Source organism: Mercenaria mercenaria, chromosome 9, assembly GCF_021730395.1.
Source record: "Mercenaria mercenaria strain notata chromosome 9, MADL_Memer_1, whole genome shotgun sequence".
Lineage (NCBI taxonomy): Eukaryota > Metazoa > Mollusca > Bivalvia > Venerida > Veneridae > Mercenaria > Mercenaria mercenaria.
Genome location: NC_069369.1, coordinates 33,884,807 through 33,909,248, shown reverse-complemented (window position 1 = coordinate 33,909,248; position 24,442 = coordinate 33,884,807). Strand labels below are relative to the sequence as shown.

Here is a 24,442-nt window from a genome sequence, read left to right as displayed (position 1 = left end):
AGGCCTGCGGACAAATTTTACTGTTTATCTATATTTTTATTAATTTTCAGTGATGTCATTATCAAGTTATCATATAAATTAATTATTCTTGTATTAATAATTGCTATTCTGTTAAAATGAAATTTTGATCAAGATAAGTGTGTTGTTTTTTTTTCATGACGCAACTGTCTGATGAAAGTTAGACAGAAAAAAATATATTTTTTTTTATTCATTTATTTAATTTCATCTTATTTAATTTATTTACTTCTTTTTAATTTCATTTCAGTTATGCAATATTTCTATACATTTTGGTTGCCTTATTTGAATGTGTTTAAATTTCATAACATTTCATGTTGGAGATAACAAGTGACTCCACTTGCAGTTATACTGGTTCTCATGTTTGTTTGTAATACATAGGATGCGACAGTATCATCACGGGCGTAGAAAATGAGTGAAGTCCGAAAATATGCAATTAGGTTTGGCGGACAGCATAAACTTGGTCAATAGACATTCATAAAATGTTTGTTTGTTTTTTTTATTCTACTAGTGACACGAGAAACTGTAATTACACATAGTGAATCTTTACCGCAGTTGACAGATATGCCCTTAGCACCAAAACGTGCCAATCCAGCTTCTTTCAACAAGGTGTTTCACCACCATTGGAAGAATTCATTAAAACTATTTATACATAGCACATACATTAATAAACTGTTAACTTATTTTCTTTAATTGATATAACAATGATATGATTATGATTATATCGTTCAGAAGTGGGGTTTATGGATGTACTGTGGGTCACTCTGCTGCAAGGTCCAAAAAATAATATTATATGGGCTTATTTCTTTGTACTCGTAAAAAATGCATTAAACATAGGGAAAGAGCTTAAAGGTAAGCTGCTTCCCATCTCATTCCTTTATGCTTCTTCTGATAATATTTTATGTTAATATAAAAGATTATTAAACCAAAATTACTACTGATCTAAAATAAAGAGAAAATACATTTTTGGAACTTTTCTAAATTAGTTTTTTTTTCTGTGATTGGATAAAATGTGCCATAGTAGATAGCAAGGATTGGATGGGATTTAAAGAACAGGTCCCAAACATTCGGGTTTTCCTAATTCATTATTCAGTCAACACAAAATAGCCGCGTAGTTACAAAGCTTTTCGTTGGATTTATCATTATTCTTCGATTGCTCGAAATAATTCAGCTTAAAAAAGTTTATAACCACGCCATGAAATATTCATTTATGATTCGTCTTTTCTTGTTATCAAACTACATGTATTACAATTATTATGAAGCAATGCTTGAATGTACCGAGAGTATAGAAAACACCGTTTCGACAGAGACAGACATGTAAGATCAGTTTGCAAAATTTTCATAGATATTGTAAACTATAAACTCGCACATGCAGCTCACGCCGTCTCAATTACGGTGTCACATTGGCCGCGATATTGTTGCTTTTCCCTAGGGTAAACATAAGATGATCTGCTATATGGAGACCCTTGTCTTTCCCCGCTAAGTAGGCAAGAAAAGGTTCCCTGAGTAGGAGGTCGCATTTTCTTAGCACAGCAAAAAGACAAGTTAAGTTTCACGTGCATAATCTGGAGTCATTAAATGTCGTCAAGCTGCATGCGGTATTGCATGTTATACAATATCTTTGAAAATATAATGTACATCTTGCTACATCAGCTTGTCGGTCTATGTCACACAGGCGATAACTTAACGGTATAAGAAAGCATGGGTTCTCATTCTTTGCTTTACTTTCCATTGACTTTGGAACACTCGGCCCTACACAGGCGGACACGTGATGGCCTATATACATTGCAATGCAATATAAAGATGAGCGAAGGGCATTGCAGTCCAAGATAGGGAATATATGGAAATGATGAGATGAAACCTTAGCAAACTGTTGTTAAGCATTAATTTCATAAGAATCTAAACTTGCAGATTCACACCAAAATAGTAAGCTTTGTTAAAACTGACTTTTTAAATGGCTCAGTCAATCAAATCCTTTGTCTTTGATTAAATACCCATACATTTAGCCTAATTGTTGCGTTTGGCTTACACTATTGATTTAGGAATTTTACTCTTTAATGGTTGGTTTAAACTGTTTTTATTTCCACAATTATATGAGGGGCTATCAAAAAATACGTAGACACATGTAACTGACTACTGAAATGTGGCGTTGTCTATAATTGATTTGTTAATTTGTGTTTATTCATGATGTATAATTTACCTAATATGAAAAACAAATAATATATTATAACGTTATAAAAATGTGTTTCTTGTGTTTAAACGACCATGTGTACGCTCCTATGGCGCAAGCCGAAATAATAACCAAACAAGAAAAATACTCCAACTTGTTTATGCATATTGTCCTGGTGATTAAAGTCAAATTGCGCCAAAACATCACGTTTACGTTGTCTGACGTCATTATAATAAGTGTGCAAAATTATGACGTCATAATATAACACGTTATTGAAATATTCAGTGTTTTGTAGTACAGGTGTGAAATCGTAAAACGAAAAACAATGACAACGCCGAAATTGACGGAGCAGCGCGCTGCTATTAAATTCTGTGTTAAACTGAATAAAACGCCCTTGGAAACCATGAATATGTTGTCAGATGCCAATTTGAAACCGCCGGTATGTAGGGCACTTGTGTATAAGTGGCACAAACGTTTTCGAGAGGGAAGGGAATCACTCGAGGGCGATTCCGGAAGAGGACGGCCAAAACTTGTGTCTTCTGCAATGATTCAACGAGTGAACGACGTCGTGGATGAAGACAGGCGAATCACTATAGGGGAAATATGCGATAGAATTCATGTGAGTTACGGAACTATACAAACAATATTAACTGAGAAACTCTGTATGCACCGTATATGTGCCCGTTGGATACCTCGTTTACTATCTGCTGATGACAAAAGCCGTCGTGTTGTGGCATCCAGGGAATTTCTGCGCCGTTACAACCAAGGCGATGCGTTCTTGAAAAGAATCATCACGACAGACGAAACCTGGCTGTTCTTTTACGACCCGGAAAGTAAACAACAATCGTCCCAGTGGAAGAGATCATCATCACCACCTCCATTAAAAGCAAAAGTTGTGAAATCGGCAAAAAAGAATATGTTTATATTCTTCATGGACATGGAAGGAATGATCCTAAGTCACGCAGTACCACAAGGACAGACGGTCACAGCAGCATACTATTCAAAGGTTTGTTATGATATTCTATATAACAATGTAATATGAATATTTGTATTTTTGAAACTACTATTATTATAATAATCTAAAGTAATTCAGTATTTGAATAACATACATGAAGTATTTAATTTGAACAAAATGCGTAAGCACGTGATTTGAAGATAAGACATCTCTCAATTTTCAGGTCATCAGACGAGACTTGATGCATGCGTTACGAAAGAAACGACCACACATTGCAGCTGAACATATTATATTTCATCAGGACAATGCACCAGCCCATCGTGCCGAATCAACCACCCTTGAAATGGATATTCTGGGGTTTGAACGGCTGATTCATCCTCCATATAGTCCGGACCTCGCACCCATGGATTTCAGTGTTTTTCCTGCCTTAAAGTCCGAATTGCGTGGTCACAAATTTGACAATCTTGATCAGTTGCGATACGCCACGAGAACTGTACTTTCCCAGAAGTCATGTGATTGGTACAGAGGTATCTATAACACTTGGGTCCGGAGACACACGAAATGTATAGAGAAAAACGGCGAGTACTTTGAAAAAGTTTAAATGACTGACGTCACTGACGTCGTTTTACTTGCACCGTGTGCGCCGTGCTGTAAGCAGTGACTAATTTTATAATACCATGAAAATGTAACTATTGATTTGTTTACTGTAAAATTTTCAACATTTATTGGGTGAAAATTAAATAATTATGCTGTGTATATTTCGATTATCTATTACAAACCGTTTGCTTAATATATCGAATGTCTACGTATTTTTTGATAGCCCCTCGTATTTATAAACACGAGTTAACGAAGTTTGATAAAAACATATATCAATCAAAATAGATGCATTTATGTTCTCTTGTAGAAATAAATTGCTGTTTTTCAACATCAGTTGCATTAGGTTTTACGGTTTGTTTCGTAAATTTACAATCTACATGTTTGGCGGCAAAAATTACGAGAAGTACGTGCATGTATTTGCCACGCCCTTGAACCAGTTTGCTAGCTGAAATCGTCCGAACAACATCGATAGAAGAAATGCTGTATCATAGTTACCTCGTAGTATGAATTTAAGCTGTTACGTTGGTTGGATGGTATACTGGAGAGGGAATGGTTTGCTGGGACACGAAAATGAAGATAAGTTTTATATAATTTTGTTGTTGTCATGTATAACAAAGCTTTTTTTAGAACAATGTTCAGCTTTGCATAATTATTCATTCAAAATCTACAGCTCTGCGCACATGTATGTTTGTTAATAGTTGGACAATTATCATGTAACAAAAGCTTAATTTACTGTAATTGGAGATAATCAAAAGTGCTGGCAATGATGATAATGATGATTAAATATCGATATCAAAAGAGTCTTCACTCCTTGTTCAGTTTCGTCAGCATGATAAAAAGTGGTGACGTTTTGCAGATGATAATGACGATATGTTTATAGTATGATAATGTTATTATGATGGGGATAGTGATGATGATGATGGTGGTATGGTGATGATTGTGATATTATGATGGTATGACGATGATGTTGTTGTTGATGATGATGTTGATGCTATTATGATTATTTGGTGATACGTTGTTTGTGTCTATACGTTCATAATGATATGATGATGATGGTATGATGGTGATTTGATGACAATATGGCGTTGATAGTACGATTTGACGATACGATCATAAAGATGATAATAATTATAATAACGATGATGATAATGATATAACATGATGACGATGATGATGATGATGACATGATGATATATCAATGCTATGTCATATATAATGACGGTAATGATTACGATGATGGTACGTTATGAGAATATGATGATATGATATTACACGATATTATTTTGATTACGATAATCACTGATGATGATATGGTATAATGAATCTGATATGATGATGATGATGGCATGATGATGATTATGACAATGATGATTGTGGTATTACGGAATGATAATGATATGATGTCATGTTGGTATATTATGGTACGTTAATGACAATGGTGACGTCAATGATGGTAATGATGGCGATGGTGATAATATTCAGATGACGATATAACAACAATGGCGATGATGATGATGATGAAGTTGACAATTACTGATCTGAATAATTGTGATAATGCTCCATATTATTAATTCGTTTTAATGTATTGTAATCATTAAGTATGTCAGTTTGCTAGTGATACTCCAACATTAGGGTGATACATCAGGTAAAATGAATCAAAGGTAAAAGGTAAACGACAGGTAAAAGGTAAAATTACGTTTGACTTGGTTTTGAAGCTGGTTGAAGCTGTTTGAAGCTGTTTTTCATTGTTAAATGTTTCAGAAACTTAATTTTAAAAAGGAATGATAATAATATATTTATGAAAATATTAGATATGATGCATTTTAAGTAGGTTGTTACGGTCGACAAATTTATGTCAAAAGGTACGGATCACATGTCCCTCTCTGCTGGGTGTTCAAACCACGTTCAGGGTTAAATGCAGCGCAAAATAAAAATATAAGCTTTTTTTAAATAAGGAGTTAAAGAATGAACAAGCATGTTATTGTCTCTTGTCGTCGTTTGGGGGTGGGAGAGGGGAGGTATGGGGGTTGTAGCTCATGCATTGTATCTATTTGATGAAATGATAAATTGTTGTACGTCAGTGAATAGAGACATTTTCTGTTGATATGATGTATGTTCATCTCCATACAGTAGATTGTTAAAAGTTAGAGGGCATTGGATATTGGAAAATATGTCAGTTCGAAGATTTTGGTATTTTCGACAATGTAGCTGATAATGGTCGACAGTTTCTATCTCACCACAGTCACATCTGGCAACTATTTGTGAGTCCTCGGCGGTTGAGGTCATGGTAAAGGGAGCTACATCCTAGGCGTAGCTGAGCATGAAGAATTTGGACTTCTCTGGATCTGACTTTAAATAATGGATTTGATTTTGATATGTTTTTATTCAGATTTGATTTGACGGCATTGATTGAAGGGGATAATTTGATATGTTGAGGAAGTAAGTTCCAGTCGTGTATTGTGTCTGGAAGAAAGGAAGAGCTGTATGAATGTGATTGCAAAAGATATTTCCGATGTTTCTTTGGTTATATCTAGTATTGATATTGTGTTGGTTTTCAGGAATTAGTGAAGACAGGTAAGCGGGTGATAAGCCATTGACCATTTTATGGAACAAAACAATGCGATGTTTTTTCGTCGTGCCGTCAGAGGTTCCCAACCAAGATCGAGTTAGATTTTCCGGATGTTACAGAGTTTTGTGGCACAGGTGACTCTACGAGCATCCTCGTTCTGGACGGCCTCGATTTCATTCTTTAGAGTTTTGTACAGTTGTCCCAAACAACATCAGAATATTCCGTGATTTGACGAATAAATGAAAAGTACATTCGTTCGAAACTATATCGATTCAGTAGAAATTTAAGATATATCATAATTCCAATTCGTTGCCAAGCTTTTTCCAAAGTGAAATATATATGAGAGTACCATTTTAGATCAGAGGAGAAGGTGAGGCCAAGATGTTTGTTTTCGGTCACTTCAGTGATTGGTATATTTTTCATACATATTTGGGTATGGTTCGGTTAGGAGAGTTTTCTTGAAACTATCATGGATTCTGTTTCTGGTGGGTTAGATGTAACAAGCCATGCTTTGGACCAAGAATGAATGATTTCAAGATCAGAGTTCAGGGTGGTACTAGCTTAAGCTGGATCATCTACGATGATATAAAGACTGTTATCATCTGCAAAAAGACGAATTTTAGGACCGATGTTTGAAACAATGTCGTTAATGTTAGGAAGAACAAAATACCTACAATAGATCCTTGCGGGACACCAGCGTTAATGGTTGGCCAAGAGGAAGATGTATTTGCGTAAACAACTCGCTGCTTACGCGAGGAAAGGTATGAGGATAGCCAGTACAGAATTAAACCCTTAATACCGAAAGAGGACAGCTTATTAAGAAGTCCGCGATGCCACACCCTGTCGGAGGCCTTCGGAACGTCACAAAACACAGCTTCTTTGTCGTTATCGATATCATTGCAGATGTCGTTATGAGGATAGACCAGTTGGTTCACTGTAAAGTCACCTTTGATAAAGCCTGATTGAAGAGAAGTAAGGAGTGGGATATTGTAAGGATATTTGTGAATACAACGTTCCATAAGTTTGCCTATGCAGCTAAGAAGGAAGACTGGTCGATAGTTCGAATAGTTTGCCTATGCAGCTAAGAAGGAAGATTGGTCGATAGTTCGGAGGTTTAGAGGAATCTGATTTTTTAAAAATTGGAGAAACATATGCTAGTTTCCAGGACAAAGGGAAGAAAGTATGCGTTAATAACTTATTGAAGAACTGTGAAAGAGGTTCAGACAGTTCTGCTTTACCTTCTCGAAGAAGTTTTTGGCTGATGAGGTCAGGACCACATGCTTTAGATAGATCAATGAGGGTTATAGCATCAGAGACGTCTGTTGGTGTTATAAGAATATTTGATAGGGTTAGCTGTAGTAGAGGATGGACATGGTGGCAAAGTTTCGTTAGTGTCATCTGTGGTGGATTGTGAGCAAAAGTAACGGTTAAAAAGTTCTGTCTTTTCTTGGTCTGTAGATGCTTGTGTATTTTGGTCTTGAAGTGTTGGAATTATCTGAGCTGTTTTTTTTTGTTAATCTTTTAGCAGTTTTGAACCAGAGTTTCGCTGTTATTGTGTTTGAGTTTACTTGTTCAATGAGTTTATTTTGTTAGTTTTGTTTTGAGCACTATTCGTATTTGTTAATGGTTAATTTTACTACATGTATATAAGATGTGTTTTGGGCTGAATTTTTTTTTTGAAACTAAAAATTAAGAGCCTATTTGTTTTGCAAACACTAGAGTCGACTCGCGTGTAGCAAAATTAGACCTTAAACTTACTCTACATTTTTCGGGGAGTGAACAAAACATGACGTCACAACATGGTGGAGTCGAAAACTTTAACCATTACAAAGGCCATTGGACTGATTTAATCGATAACTAAATACAAAAGTGGTCTATTTAAGTTTGATCCATCATAAAATAATTAAACGTGACAGGAAGTTTATCTAATAAATTTTTGACAAAATTTTGGGTATAATGCAAGAACTATGAACATTGTTCTTAAGCGTTGGTTTAGACCAGTTAGTGCGACTCTGATGCGCATGCGTAAAACGTATCGCGCCTGTTTAAACTCAATACGAGTGCAAGCGAAACAAATACAGCCTAAAAAGACTGAGTATATAACCAGGTTTCTATGCATGTCTTGCCGTTATTATAATTGAAACCTTTGGGACAATGTTTGGCGGGACTAAAAAGCAAGTTACGGCTTACTGCTGTATCATCTTGTATCTGACAAAATACAGTGACTTTTTGTGTTGTCACAGCTGGTATATAACACAGGCAATCGGCGTGTGACTTTGACCCCTTATGAATGATGGACCCCCCACCCTGTTCTCTACAACCCAGATCCCCAACATAATAACAGAAAAACACATTTCCAAAAAAAAAAAAAAATGCTATATATAAAAAAAAATAAAGGTATGGTACTTTACGGCAAAACATTAAGGAAAAAATGGAATGGCCTCAGTAACGATCTTACTGCGTACACAATTTTCGGTCGATTTTTGAAAATCTGGTCTTAATCAACGCATAAAGCATAAATCTTAACGGTAAACATGCACTTTGGTCTCAAGGCTGCATCATTTTGATGCAGCGAGACGCTATTCTTTGACAAAATCATCTCGTACACGATGTGACCTAACCCGTATATTTCTCGGGCCAATAGACAAGTCAATGGCAGCCACCTATTCCCTTCGATATTTCCAAGCACAATCGTGGCCAGCCTTTAGAAACATAAATAATTAGTCGCTTACCTATAATTACTTCGTCCAGTTTCCGTCAATAACGATGCATCCAGCGTTGGGAAATTCCTCTCAAAACATCAGCTGCCATGTTTATACGGCGACCCGGAACTGGTTTTTACTACGTAGCCTTTTTGCGATTGGTCGATTCTGGAGGTGTGTTCTCCACGTGAGCTGGTTTAAACATGGCAGCTGATGTTTTGAGAGAAATACAGCGTTGGGAAATTGACTGGATGCATCGTTAATGACGGAAACTGGACGAAGTAATTATAGGTAAGCGACTAATTATTTATGTTTCTAAAGGCTGGCCACGATTGTGCTTGGAAATAACGAAGGGAATAGGTGGCTGCCATTGACTTGTCTATTGGCCCGAGAAATATACGGGTTAGGTCACATCGTGTACGAGATGATTTTGTCAAAGAATAGCGTCTCGCTGCATCAAAATGATGCAGCCTTGAGACCAAAGTGCATGTTTACCGTTAAGATTTATGCTTTATGCGTTGATTAAGACCAGATTTTCAAAAATCGACCGAAAATTGTGTACGCAGTGAGATCGTTACTGAGGTCATTCCATTTTTTCCTTAATGTTTGGCCGTAAAGTACCATACCTTTATTTTTTTTATATATAGCATTTTTTTTTTTTTTTTTTTTTTGGAAATGTGTTTTTCTGTTATTATGTTGGGGATCTGGGTTGTAGAGAACAGGGTGGGGGGTCCATCATTCATAAGGGGTCAAAGTCACACACCGATTGCCTGTGGTATATAACAAGAGGAACAACATAACTGTAGATCAAACATGAAAAAAGTCCTCATTTACTATTGACAGCTTTGCACTTGCTTATAATATATAACATATACTTAATTCATATAAAAAGACAATGAAGAAATGTACAACATTGAAAAAACAAATAAACTAAATTACTTGTTAGTAAGTCTCCCCATGTCCTGGTTGTAAGGCAAATCATCAAAAGCATTTTACCAAAAAGATCAAAAGTAGTACATTTTCTTATTCTTTGTCTGCTACTTTTTTGTTTTCAGTACATTCTGACGTTACGAGAAAACCGTGAAAACATTGTCTACATTTGTTTTTCAAATTTAAATATGGCCAGAACCATGAACATGTAACAAAATTTAATAAACTCTCTACTAAAATCCTCCAGAAACGTTAAGCGATTAACTGAGTGTGTTCGTGAGAGGAAATAAATGCGCAACACCCAACACGCTTCATAGCACTGTCTCCAGGGGAACTCTATTATGAACTTGGTTTATATTAATTTAAATTTTATTTTGATGGGTTTTACGTCACCCCTACACAAGTGTAGGTCATATGGCGTCTTTTTATCTTTTGATGGGGGAGGAAGACATCAAGTGCCCCTACGGGTATTATATCATATATCATCACGGGTTTGAGCCTGAGTAGAACCACCGGGCTTCCATAAGCCAGCTTGATGACTTCCTCACATGCAGAAATCCAACACCCAAAGCGAGGCTCTAACCAGCCTCAGTAAGGGGTGAGTGATTCAAAGTCAGCGACTTTAACCACTCGGCTACTGAGGCCACTTTGGTTCACGTAAAACATGACCATTAATCCTTCAGAAACGTAGAACGAATGGGTAGGTCTGTTCACTAGAGATAATGGATGTGCTACACGCTCCCTATTTTAGCACTGTCTTCAGCGAAACTGTAGTATGAACTTGTTTTACACAATTATCACCAAACAATGCAGTTGTACAATATGTTTTATCTGAAATATGAATCAAACCAAATGCAGCGACTATACACTTGTTTCGATTTAAACATGACCAAGACATGCATTTATTTTCTCTTAGATATCACAAAACCATGCACTTGTTTAAACTTGAATGTAACTGAACCATGCACTTGTTTTAAATATTACAAAACAATGCACTTGCTTGCATTTAAATATAACTGAACCATGCGCTTGTTTTGCTTTAAATATCACAAAACCATGCACTTGCTTGCATTTAAAAATGACCGAACCATGCACTTGTTTTGCTTGTTTTCGCTCATTATCTTAAATATGACAAGATTATTAACCTTTAGCCTGCTGGCGGCAAGTGATTCTGCCTTTTGCGACCAGTGCAGACCAAGATCATGGTCTACACTGCTCGCTATTTAGTCAGTAAATTTTCAGTGAACACTCCTTCAAAAAATAAATGGTATGCCCAAATTGAATGATGGACTAGTCCATTTTAAAAATTTAGCAGGCTAGGGGTTAATCAAGTTTACCCGAAGTAAAAGCAAGCTGCCTAAGCAGGAAGGGTTAATGAACAAGAATTTTATTTTTAATTTTTATTGGAACATATCTCGTTTTACAAGAAATATCGTACAACGGCATCTTTATCTTCATCTCTCTGTACTTTGTCTTAGCTGAAACAAAATATGCATAGAATTAAACAATATTAAACATATAGGATGATCTTGGTTGTTTCTCATTTTTTTTTTTTTTTTTTTTTTTTGTAAAAAATAAACTTCCTATTTTGACTGATGTGCGCTTATTAGAGACCCAGAAGTGAAGTCAGTTTATTAGTAGAACTGAATGTGAACAAAATTCGCCCTTTCCGGTGTGTGTGTTTTCTTTTTCTCTCTAGAGTTAAAAAAGTATCAACATGCATTAATTAATGGTATAATTATCTGGGTTAAAAACCATTACGATACGTTTGGAAAACAGTAAAGAATTTTCCGACCTTGGTCAAACTGTTTGACCATAAACTATCCCATACCGTTTCAAAAATTCTAATTTTGAATTTAGAACAATATGAGCCGTGCCATGGGAAAACCAACATAGTGGCTTTGCGACCAGCATGAATCCAGACCAGCCTGCGCATCCGCGCAGTCTGATCAGGATCCATGCTGTTCGCTAACAGTTTCTCTAATTTCAATAGGGTTTGAAAGCGAACAGCATGGATCCAGACCAGACTGCGCGGATGCGCAGGCTGGTTTGGATCCATGCTGATCGCAAAGCCACTACGTTGGTTTTCTCATGGCAAGGCTCATATAAAAAAGTTGAATCTCGAATTCCAAGAGATTGAGCGTTTTTTCTCGCGATATCCAAAATTAGACTTAAAATGATAACTGAGCCGCGCCATGAGAAAACCAACATAGTGGCGTTTGCGACGACCAGCATTGACCCAGACCAGCCTGCGCATCCGCGCAGTCTGGTGTGGATCCATGCGAGTCGCAAATACACTATGTTGGTTTTCTCATGGCGCGGCTCATATTTTGTGTGCGTGTTTTCGGAAATGTCTTCAAGATAGCCGGGAAATTCAGATAAGCGACTTCGAGATGATATCTAGCTTGAACTGAAGTTGCTTTCTATACTTCTGATAGCATTTCTTTGCGAAAGATAACTTTTACGTATATTCATAGTGTAAAATATCTTATTTCTAAGCCTTGCACCTTCGGAGAAAAATTATTTAACATGTTTCTTAAGTAAGTCTGGGTAAAAAGAACAACTCTCCCATAAGATTCGCCACTGAGACCTGATGTGACAAAAACAACATGGTTTTGAAGCACTAGCAACCCTTGACCGACCTAAAATGGTCCCAGCAATTCCATTTAAAACTGAGAAAGGTCTTTAAAATGATACTACAGAAAGTGGTATAAATAAATAAAGTTTTACATCACTGGTATTTTTCTGTACATAAGTGTCAAGTTGTCATTTTAGACCTATATAAAGAGGCACGCATTTTTGACACTCTCATGCGCTGCCTGCATGACAGATTTTCAATTAACTTTGTTAGAAACATCCTTACATTTTGTTCAAAAGTTCCCTTTGACTGCATTTAGTGGCTACCAGACTTTAAAGCCTTAGAACGACTTCTCTCAATGAGATGTTAGATGAGACTTACTGTAAAAGCATTTGAGCCGTGCCATGAGAAAACCAACATAGTGGCTTTGCGACCAGCATGGATCCAGACCAGCCTGCGCATCCGCGCAGTCTGGTCAGGATCCATGCTGTTCGCTTTTAAAGCCTATTGGGATTGGAGAAACCGTTAGCGAACAACATGGATCCTGACCAGACTGCGCGGATGCGCAGGCTGGTCTGGATCCATGCTGGTCGCAAACCCACTATGTTGGTTTTGTCATGGCACGGCTCATTTATTTTCGGGGGTTCAAAATTTCGCGAATATGAAATTTTGAGTTTGTTCGGGAGGTTTAATATACGCGAAATTGTAAAAAGTGGTATCATTGAATATGAATTATACTAATGATGAATATTTACGCGAGTATTAATTTCTCGCGAATGTAGCGAAAATTAAACCCTCGTGAAAATTTCTGCATTTACAGCATTTTCGCTAAGCTTGCAAGTATATTCCACTGCAAGTTCGAAGATTTCGCGAAAAACAACATTTGACAAGTTCGGCTTTGTATACATGATGTGTTTAAATGCCCTGGCGGGTTCATTTTCACTATGATGCGAATTTCAGATTGTGTAAAAATATTAAAGAGAGTAAATCACAGCGAGAAATACTGGGTAGAAACAAACAACTTACAATGCTTCGCAGACAAACGCTCTGTTCTGACCACAGTTGTCGGATGTCTGCTTATACGATTTGCTCTTCTCACTAAACATACATAAATTGCTGCTGCTTGATGGCTCGCCTGAAGACCAAAATGAGTCGTCCACTGCCGTTCCATCAACATGTACCCAACCACTCGATTTGCCCACATTCAATGCACCGACAAGAAATTTAGTTTCGCTGTTTCCTGTAAATAGTGTATTTTTAATTCAACAGTTATATATGAGAGATATCATTTTTTAACAATTTTACGGAATAAATGCCATGACGATACTTGTCACTATTTAGCTAATTTAAAAGTATATTTGCCATGCGTTATATTGCGAAAAGATTCTCGAAAATGTTATCATAGAATAATGATACGAACAGGCTGACATGCTATGTTAGGTGACAAGGTGACACGAAACAGAAAACGCACCGGAACGCATAAAAAATCATAATTGAACCGCACCATGAGAAAACCAACATGATAGTGCAGTAAATTTGCGACCAGCATAGATCCAGATCAGCTTGCGCATTTTATGAATTCATTCACTCTAGATGTTTTCGGATATAAAATGCTTCAAATCAACCTATAATATTTTTCATATATACATGTATTTACTATACAACCTATACGTCAAAACTATGACTAAAAATGCCAAAAATGGCACTGTTAGCATAATAGTGGTGGTGTTTAAAGATAGGTGTACTACCGTAGTTCAAATTTGAAATGAAATAAGTGGCTTTTTAATTTTGCACCACTTTTCGCTATTCAGTCAGTAAATTTTCAGTGAACACACCTTTGAATAAGAAGTGGTACTGTCGATATTAAATGCTGGACCAGTTTATTTTAGAAATTTAGCAGGGTAAAGGCTAAAATTAGACTAGGTAGTCTCTGTACACACGTAGTCGTTATAGCCAACTAGTCTCAGTTAACATGTAGCTTTAGTCAGTATCTTTTTGGTATCCAACCTTTTTAAACAGTTAATGGAAATGTCCAAACTGAAAGATGGACAAGTTCATTATAGAATCTTAGGACGGTAAAGATATAAACACACTGAAGTTTTGCCGTTCTCGTGTCTAAGTCTACATTTTAGTCTTTAAATGTTCATAAATATGGGCCCTGGCTTTAGAGACGATATCCTGGCATTTGGAATCACTTGTAAACAGAGACTGCCAGCGTTTAACCTTTACTCGGCTAAATTTCTAGAATAAACTGATCCATCATTCAAATTGGGCAATACCATTTATTATTAGGTGGGGTGTTCACTGAAAATTCACTGACTGAATAGCGACCAGTGCAGAACAAGATCAGCCTGCAAGGATGTGCAAGCTGATCTTGGTCTACATTGGTCGCAAAGGCAGAATCACTTGACGCCAGCAGGCTAAAGGTTAAAGCTACATGTAAACCGAGACAAAATATCTTCAGAGATACATTTGTCTATAGTACAATTACACTGCTGAAATTTTGCAGACTCGTACTTAGCTGCAGAACGAAGAGCCCTGTAAAGTTTTTTGACAATACCAGATCAAAATAAAAGTTTAGGAATTTGAAGTCTAAATCTGATTTTCAGATTCTGCACGTTGAAGAATACAGACGCATGATGACAGTTATATGAGCCGTGCCATGAGAAAACCAACGTAGTGGCTTTGCGACCAGCATGGATCCAGACCAGCCTGCGCATCCGCGCGCAGTCTTGTCAGGATCCATACTGTTCGCTTACGGTTTCTCTAATTGCTATAGGCTTTGAAAGCGAACAGCATGGATTCTGGCCAGACTGCGCGGATGCGCAGGCTGGTCTGGATCCATGCTGGTCGCAAAGCCACTACGTTGCTTTTCTCATGGCACGGCTCATATGTGTCATTAGCACAGATTTGACTTGCAAATAAACTTTACCTGTCTCAGTTATCAAAGCGGCGATCACTTCAGCATCGGAAGCGTCCTTGAGTACCGCTAACTTAGCATTATACCAGAGACAGGAATCCTGCAAATTTATTGATTTATCGTTTTATGTTATATTGATCGGTAGAAAAATTATAAAGTTATAAGTTCTTGAGAAACTTTTTGATGAGTTATCAATGAAACTAATTTTATCATATACCAATAAATAGCAGAATTATACAAAATAGCAACTAAAGCATAATAAGGAAAATAATCCTGAAACGTGTTAATAAAAAAAATGAAAATGATCTACAATACCCAAGAGAAAGATCCTAAATATGTAAAATATTTTTAAACATGGTCTGTCACTTTTGGTGACAAATGTCCCAAAGAATGCTACAGTTGTCTGCGCATGATAAATTAACTCAATTTTGGTAGCATTTGTGCCAAGTAATTTCGAAATCCCTTGATGAATAGCAGAGTTATGGACTAGACAAGAAACAGACAATGTTAACCTTTGACTTCTAAGTGTGACCTTGGCCTTGGAACTAGGGGTCTGGGTCTTGCGCAATACACGTCATCTCATTATTCGGAACATTTGTGCCAAGCAATTTCAAAATCTCATAATGAATAGCAGAGTAATGGACCGGACAAGAAACAGACCATGTTAACTATTTACCTCTAAGTGTAACCTTGACCTTAGAGCTGGGGTTTGATCTTGCGCATGGCACGCTGTCTTATTATACGGAACAAGTATGCCAAGTAATTTCAAAATCCCTTGATGAATGACAGAGTTATGGATCCGGCACGAAACAGACACCGTTAACCTTTGACCTCTAAGTGTGACCTTGACCTTGGAGCTAGCGGTCTGGGTCTGATGACACGTCGTCTCCTTATGTGGAATATTTATGCCAAGTTATTTCAAGATCCCTTAATGGATGACAGAGTTACAGCCCGTACAAGAGTTTACACGGATGCACGCACGCACAGACAGTGCGATTTTTAATATGCCCACCTTCGGGGGCATAAAAAAGTCTCATATCGATTGCTACAAAACCACTAAAACGGAAAGCACAGAGAAACAAATATACTCAACATAACTTCTCACGTCCCCTTGATGATTTAGCAACATCAATCATATGAGCCGCGCCATGGGAAAACCAACATAGTGGCTTTGCGACCAGCATGGATCCAGACCAGCCTGCGCATCCGCGCAGTCTGGTCAGGATCCATGCTGTTCGCTTTAAAAGCATATAGGAATTACAGAAATCGTTAGCGAACAGCATGGATCCTGACCAGACTGCGCGGATGCGCAGGCTGGTCTGGATCCATGCTGGTCGCAAAGCCACTATGTTGGTTTTCTCATGGCACGGCTCATATTATAAAGATAAGATTCGTTAAATTACTTTCTTTCATATGTTAGAAAATATCTTTAGGACAATACAATAAAATTTCATCAAAATGAACTAGCTTTGTGTTAAAATTTCATTTTATTTATTTTACGGCCATATTTTAAAATCACACAAACACATACAGATGTTACGAAATTAGTAATGAGGGAATTTTGTTACGAGATGACAAAACTGAGACAAACGCCATACCTTAAAACAACATTTAAATTTTATATATGTATGTATATATTTGACCATTAAATATTAGTGAACAATTTCGTATGCTTTTAACTAAATACCTTGAAATTCACTGTTACTTATATGAAATATGGCAAAATATAATTGTGACGTGAGAAATTTTGTCAATAATAACAAATTCTATTAATAGAAACAAATATATTCCTGTAACTGCTATTACAACCACAGGTGACAGTATCATTAACTGGTCACCCCTCCCCTCTCCCACCCCCTAAGGTCCCTGATACAACCCTGAAAAAAAACTGACATTCTCAGGCCTTCCTTAATACCCCCACCCTACAAGACCTGAAACTGAAACTCTCGTCCAATCAGATCGCGTGTTACAACGCAGGTACTGCCAACTCCAAGATGGCTTCCAACAACTCAAAATACCGTGAAAGTGAAATATTTTGCTAGAATTTAGTCATTCGTTGGATCTGAATTAGGTAAACTGTGGAATTGCAGACCTTTTTATTTAAGTGAATGACGGGTATAGCGACATGCCATCAAAATGCGTCTGAGTCGCCGAAACGACGATATCCTATGTTCCCCATTGTTTGGCAAATGGATATATAGCAAACTTTATACGTTCTAATGAGTACTGTTTTGATAGTTGAGATTTTTTTCAGGGTTGTATCAGGGGTCTTTTAGGGTGGGGATATTAAGGAAGGCCTGAGAATGTCAGATTTTTTTCAGGGTTGTCTTAGGGGATGACCAATCAATGATACTGCCACCTGTGATTAGAACCACTATATTTATATCAAATATTTTACATTCAAAACTATATAATACCTTACCAGTGCAAACGGCCATAAATTCAATCCATTTATGGTTATTCCATAGCATTTTCCTTTAGAAGGGACGTATATCAAGTTGTTAGCTTTGCAACCTAATAGGAAAGTAAAATTGTACAGGTAATTAGCATTGTTTCGTCATCTTTAATTTTATACAAAACTATGAATTCAAAGTTCTGAATCAACATAGCTTCTTACAACTGACGTCACGATTGCCATTTCTAACGGACTGTCGGACTGAAAATTAAGTGCACAAAAAAATGACTCCCCGTGCATAAATATGGCTACATATTCTTCGATTTAACTACACTTTCAGTTTGAAAGAATAACGTCTCAACTTCTAAGTACAAACACACTTATACTTAGATTTAACTCTGTTTTCAGTTAACAAAATTTCCTTTTAATTCTGACTACAGTTTCAGAGTCCAAAAACTTTGACTACATTGATTTGGCTATATCTTTAGTTAACAAGAATATGGTGTTTTTATTCTGACCAGAGATTCAGAGTCCAAAACACTGACTACTTAGATTTGACTATAATCTTCAGTTAACAAGAATATGGCGGTTTTTTTTTTATTCTAACCATTCTAACCACAGTTTTAGGCATACAGACACTAAAAAGAAAAATGGAGCGAAAAAAAAATGGTATCGCATAATGGCGGATACAAATAGTCCTCAGTTTTTTTGCTCTGTAGAGTTATTTTCCTTATTTTCTTTGCATTTTTTTTTTTTTGCTTAAATCACATGACAGATCTATGCTTGACATGTAGGTAGCATTTTCTTAATGAAATAACAACATTACAAAATTTTTCATGGAAACTTAGATCATACACCACCAGTATAATTTTTTAGCTGATTTTGAAGTTTGTGTGTTTGACTGAAATTATTTTTCTTGCATCAAACATGACCCCCACTTTTCTTTTGATTTTTAATTAGTACTGACAATATTCTTCAAGAAAATGTAGGTTACAGGCATTTAAAATGGGTCCTGATGTGTGCTGCGGTCATTGGAATTAGATCAGTTTTATATAGAATAAAGAACAACAACTATTTAGTGTGTTATAACCTTTATAGTTCAAAAATACTGCTACTTTGATTTCAGTGTGCAACAATATGATTACAATCTGAATATCATTTTGGTGTTGGATAAGATTTTGGTGTAGAAAAATTATGGCTTCTAACACCGGATGAACAAAAGTATAGGTTCAAATGAAATAACAAAAGAATTCAGCGTACAAAAGAATGGCTTCTAAAGTCGTATTAATTTTTAGTGTAAAAGTATGGTCTTTTTAGATTCGACTTATATTCATTATTTTCTCTGTATGTCTATTTGTAGCTGACAGTTAGGCGCAGCTTCGTCCGCTATAGTGCGCACGTTAAAATCAACAATTTGCTTCTTTATTTTTGAGGTAATTAAATTGCAATTTCCTTTTTCACGCGAGCGGTCCAGAAATGTTATGTATGTGGGATCATGTAATATCTTGAAAGGTTGCCCCTCCTTTCAACTGCTTAAATTGGTTCAGAGTTAAAATGAAATAAAAAGTGGATTTACCAGATTCAAGACCAAGACACTTGTAGGGACAGGCTACACGAAAAGTGCTGTCGTCACACGTTCTATACAATGACATCACTCGACAAATTTCTGGCCATGCTGTCGTCGCTGAAAGAAAAAAAAATGCTCCGACGGCGTGTTTAAATGCATGTTGCATAGCCGAATCACTGGCTTGCCATGTTTTAGTAAAGGCCATGTGGCCGAAAAAAAAATTAAAATGTGAATTTTGAAGTTATGTTAATATAACTACCTCCATGTGGAAGATGTTTGAATAAAAACAACATATATAATCATTTATCAAACTTGACAAATGTTTTTGCTGTAACAGTCGTGTTTCGACCGATTTGTTTTCAGATCAGTCATCATTAAAATTGGTAAAATAAAATTATATAACTGTTTCTAGTTGTATGATTTCTAATGATATGCGAAGAGCCCCTTTCCACGTATTTATTGGACATCCCTCGTTGAATATTCTTTCTTTTATTATTATTATTTCTTCGTGAAATTGATGAGAATTTATCGCACATACTCAGTGAGTGTTAAACTAAACTTCTTTCTTTTTCATCTCGATCAGTTTTGCAAAAATGATCAAATTGCATGGTAATGAAGTATTTTCATTGTAAGATTCGGCCAAATATTTCATTTATCTCCCTGTATTTGTCGGGTCAAAATCAAGTTTTAGAATATGCTTTAGTTACATTTAGAACATGACCAGACAGACAAAATGTAAAAATATATCATAGCGTTAAAAATGTTTTGAAAAATTGTTTCAGTCTGATTGGCTTTATCATTTACGCGAGTTTTTTTTCTATTCAAACCATAGTATAAATAGAAAATGAAAAATATAAATGCATTTTAAATTTCTTGTTTTCCTTCTATACATCTTTTAACCTTTATCCTTCTAAATTTCTGAAATGGAATGGTCTATCATTCAGTTTGGGCAGTACCAATTATCATTTGAAGGGGTGTTCACTGAAATTTTACAGACTGAATACGAGCAGCGCAGACCATGATCAGACTGCATGGATGTGCAAGCTGATATTGGTTTGCACTGGCCACAAAACCAGAATCACGTGCCGCCAGCAGGTTAAAGGTTAAATTTGTATGTGACTTTCAACATAGACCTCCGTCGGTAAGTGACTGCCCGGCTTCATATCGTTAGTTCTTCATATAAAAGTGGTTAAAACACCGACCGGGGTGCAGCTGGCTGGCGTATGTTGCGGGAGTTAGGCGGTTCATTTCTAAATTGTGCCGGTTTCATTCAAAGGAAAAAAATCAAAACAATTTGAATGGAAAATAGGCAAGTAAAATTCACCGTGACCAGCCTGTAGTTAGATAGTATTGAACACTTTTAAAATACATTTTCGTCATAATATTCTTTTCTCAGGGCAACATAATACCTTTTATTTTTAATATTATACTTTGTTGTGGAAATTTTGTTTTACGTATTTTCTGATGGTATCCCGATTCGTTTGCTGTTGTCTTAAATAAATAAATGAGCCGCACCATGAGAAAACCAACATAGTGCGTATGCGACCAGCCTGGATGCACAGGCTGGTCTGGATCCAGGCTGGTCTGGATCCATGCTGGTCGCAAATTTAAACGAACTATGTTGGTTTTCTCATGGTGCGGCTCAAACCATGAAAACTTGTTTGTTTAGTTTAGTTTAGTTTAATTTAATCATTTTATTTCTCTCTGTTTCAAAGATACACACAATAGTACATATATTTTTAACACATAACAAAAAAAAAAAAAAGAGTTGGGCTACGAGTTATTTCAACAACAGCATACAGCCCTTCAAGTAGAACGAATGTTATATTCAACTAAACAGATTAAATGTGAGCAAGTTACTGAAAACTGTTTGACCCTTTCTTACATCTAGAACATGAAAAAATTGTCAACTTACCGGCTTCAGAACCATGGGCAAAGTACAGGATCGCAACACATATTATACCTGGAAATAGCGCGAACAAGTTAAAGACTAAAGCATATGATTGCAAAATAATGAACATAACAGAACAGTAATTTATTGATATAACTTGAACAAGTACAGTTCATCGTTATAAGAACAAAATATATAAACATGTACATTTTGTATAGCAATGCGAAAAATGTCATACTGCAGACAGAAATCCGTGACATAGAAAATTCGCTCATAGTGAAGAAACAAAATTGCAGTATGTTATTTTCACATAATCTGCCTACGTATTTAAAGCAAAATAACACTATTTTATCAAAAAATAAGTTAAATGTTGAACAGACATGTGACATGTGCAAATAATTAAATTCTTTCAAAAAACCTTTATCTGTTATCGCGGCTCGTCAGAAATAATTTCTTCATGTGACCGACATCCCTAGACATTATTTTAGTATAAATATCTATTCGAATAACTACATATCAATAAAATCTAAAAACAACAACAACAATCCTATAGCACAAAAAAAGAAACTTTTCATTGGTTTGATCTATAATATCTTTCTGTAAAGAGATATAATATGTCCATTAATATTACAGCAATACTGAAACTAGAAATATACATGTAAATTTGGCATTTTTGAATTAACACATTTGAGTATAAATTATATTTAAAAAAACAAAGCAAAAATGAAAAGAAATTACATACCGTATAATTCCATATTTTTTTAGTATCTTAAATTTCAGTACTTCTCCTCATTTACGAAGATGTATTCATAAAAAATGTAAACTAACAAACAAATTTAAATTAATTAAAATCCAATCTCAAGTACAATCTTTTAAGCCCCTGGCCATTTTAGATGTAATTATTTTTTCATATTTCGACTACGCACGAGGCAGTCAATAAAAGTATAATTACGTCAGTGGACATACATAAATTAAATTAGATTTTATAATCAAATATTTCTAATTAATTTTGCATTCACAATATTTAGATAACTGTTGTTAACCAAAGAATAGTAAAATGAATAAGCCCCTTTTTCACTCTATTTCTTTTTAAGGTGTATGCGGCCCGGTGGCCTAGTGGGATCAAGCTTGTTTGTCAATCCAGATGTCCAGAATTCGATCATCCCAGTCCAGGCGCTTAAAGTTTCTCAAATGCTTTTGAAAGACTCCTACCAGACTAAATGACCAGAAGTGGTTCTTCCCAGGGAAGAGGGTTTCGCATGTATTGGTGCTACACAGTAAAGTCATTAAAGAAACAGACTATCTATTCACAAAGGGCTTGGCCATTTTAGCCGGACATGCCTCTCCCCGTGTGTGCGTGTGTGCGCGCATAAACGTTCTGTGGGTGTGTGTAATAGTATTTTTAGTGAACAGCCCCAACAGACTATGACTGGCCAATATATTTAAGCACTTGCTTTTAGCTAGAAGAAAAATACCAATCTGCATGACACGAGCACTTGAAAACACAGAGCAGGATGTAATTAGTCATATTCATTGTCATTTGTTCGAAAATATGGTGAATTTCAAGGTTATAAACTTTGTTCTTCGCTTAACCAAAGCTTTGAGTTCAGCCAAAAATGCAATGGAGTGATTATAAGAAAATAAACGGGTTAGCTTCTATATCTAAACAATGTTAATCTGTGTCTGTTTAATACTTTTATGGACTATATAGTAGTAGATCGGAGGGCCCTTTGTCCTTACCAGGCATAGGTTGTGGGGTATCATCCTGGAGAAAATTTTGCATGGAAAGGACTCGGCGCAAAGGGTGAGGAGGGGCAAGGCGGCGCGAGGCGGTTTTGGTCTTATAATTATACAACGTCCAACCGGTCGGGCCCCAAACTTAGAGGGGTTTGATAGAAAAGACTGAAGGATAGAGAAACCATTTGCTGTAACATTCAGATATTGTACATATGACCTTCGGCTGCATGTCGCTACCGGAGACAAGTCACCGCCAGCATAGGTCAAACATATCGCTATATAGTATATGAGATATAGCAACTGCATCCGATGCGCAACTACTGGTCAAATCACGGAGTTTAATCAGCATTGACCCGCTTATTCTAACCTTTAGCCTGCTGGCGGCAAGTGATTCTGCCTTTGCGACTAGCGCAGACCAAGATCTGTGCAGGCTGATCATGGTCTGCACTGGTCGCTATTCAATTAGTACATTTTCAGTGAAAACCGCTTCAAATGATAAATGGTATTGTCCAAATTGAATGATGGACCAGTCCATTTTAGAAATTTAGCAGAGTAAAGGCTAATGAACTCGTACAAATCATGACATAACGATAATACTTCAAAATTCACTCACCTTTTGTGAACAACACGTTATTCCAGGGGCGCTGTTTATGCTCAGTGCACTTAGCACGTGATTTTCGTGACTCCATGTTGTTAATGTTAGAGCTAGCGTGGGTTTTTAGAGGGACACATCAAAAAATGGTATGTTTCTTATCTTCCCTATGCTTTCTTTTCTATTTTCTTTGCTTCTGTTTTACCCATTTTACCTGTGATCATTATTGAAATTACTGTATTTTTAGAGAAACAGCTTGTGCCACTTTTTCTTTGGACTGATAATAAAGAATAATCAGATAATACCAAAGAGTATTCATAGCTTTAAGGGGACACATACTTTGAAATTAGAAAAAAAGTGGGTGGGGTATGATAAAATTTACCTGCAAAAAAGTACAAGGTTTTGGTACATGAAATGGATACTGTTTCAACTGTTATAAGACTTAGTACACAAAGGATTGCTCACTAAAATAAAAATGAGAAAAACTGAAACAAGAATGTTATTGTTGCATTACATAAGACTTCTTGTGTACATTCAAAGTCAACAATTAATACTATTTTTGTGCGAATATAATAGTGCTTCACCTTGTCCAAACATTTATCAATCTCCTACAGATTCTAATTTAAAGAAAAAAAGTGAAATAAGTTTACTGGCTTGCTTTTCATTTTGCATATGTAAACTAAAACACTTTATTTAGTTTGTTTACAAAGTAGTGCACAACAAAAGATACGGTGGTCAAGGAATGCCACATTCCAAAACTAAAAGAGTATACTCCCCTTAATACATTAAACATTTATCGTTACAGAAGCCTAGTGGCTTACAAT

General features: G+C 36.2%; 2 protein-coding genes across 2 annotated transcripts; one reads left to right on the top strand and one right to left on the bottom strand.

Moving 5' to 3' along the window:
* The first annotated feature begins 2,585 nt into the window (after nt 1–2,585).
* On the top strand, nt 2,586–3,876 carry LOC128559678 (histone-lysine N-methyltransferase SETMAR-like). The gene is made up of 2 exons (XM_053552008.1): nt 2,586–3,191; nt 3,364–3,876. The coding sequence occupies exons 1-2, from the start codon at nt 2,589–2,591 to the stop codon at nt 3,739–3,741; spliced, it is 981 nt and encodes a 326-aa protein (XP_053407983.1). The 5' UTR covers nt 2,586–2,588; the 3' UTR covers nt 3,742–3,876.
* A 7,447-nt stretch (nt 3,877–11,323) lies between these two features.
* LOC123547875 (uncharacterized) lies at nt 11,324–23,967 on the bottom strand. The gene is made up of 7 exons (XM_045335120.2): nt 23,640–23,967; nt 21,314–21,361; nt 19,408–19,515; nt 17,859–17,950; nt 15,449–15,536; nt 13,543–13,756; nt 11,324–11,416 (listed from the first exon to the last, which is right to left on the bottom strand). Exons 1-7 carry the CDS (start codon nt 23,713–23,715, stop codon nt 11,413–11,415), a joined length of 630 nt encoding a protein of 209 aa, XP_045191055.2. The 5' UTR covers nt 23,716–23,967; the 3' UTR covers nt 11,324–11,412.
* Between the last annotated feature and the right edge of the window lie 475 nt (nt 23,968–24,442).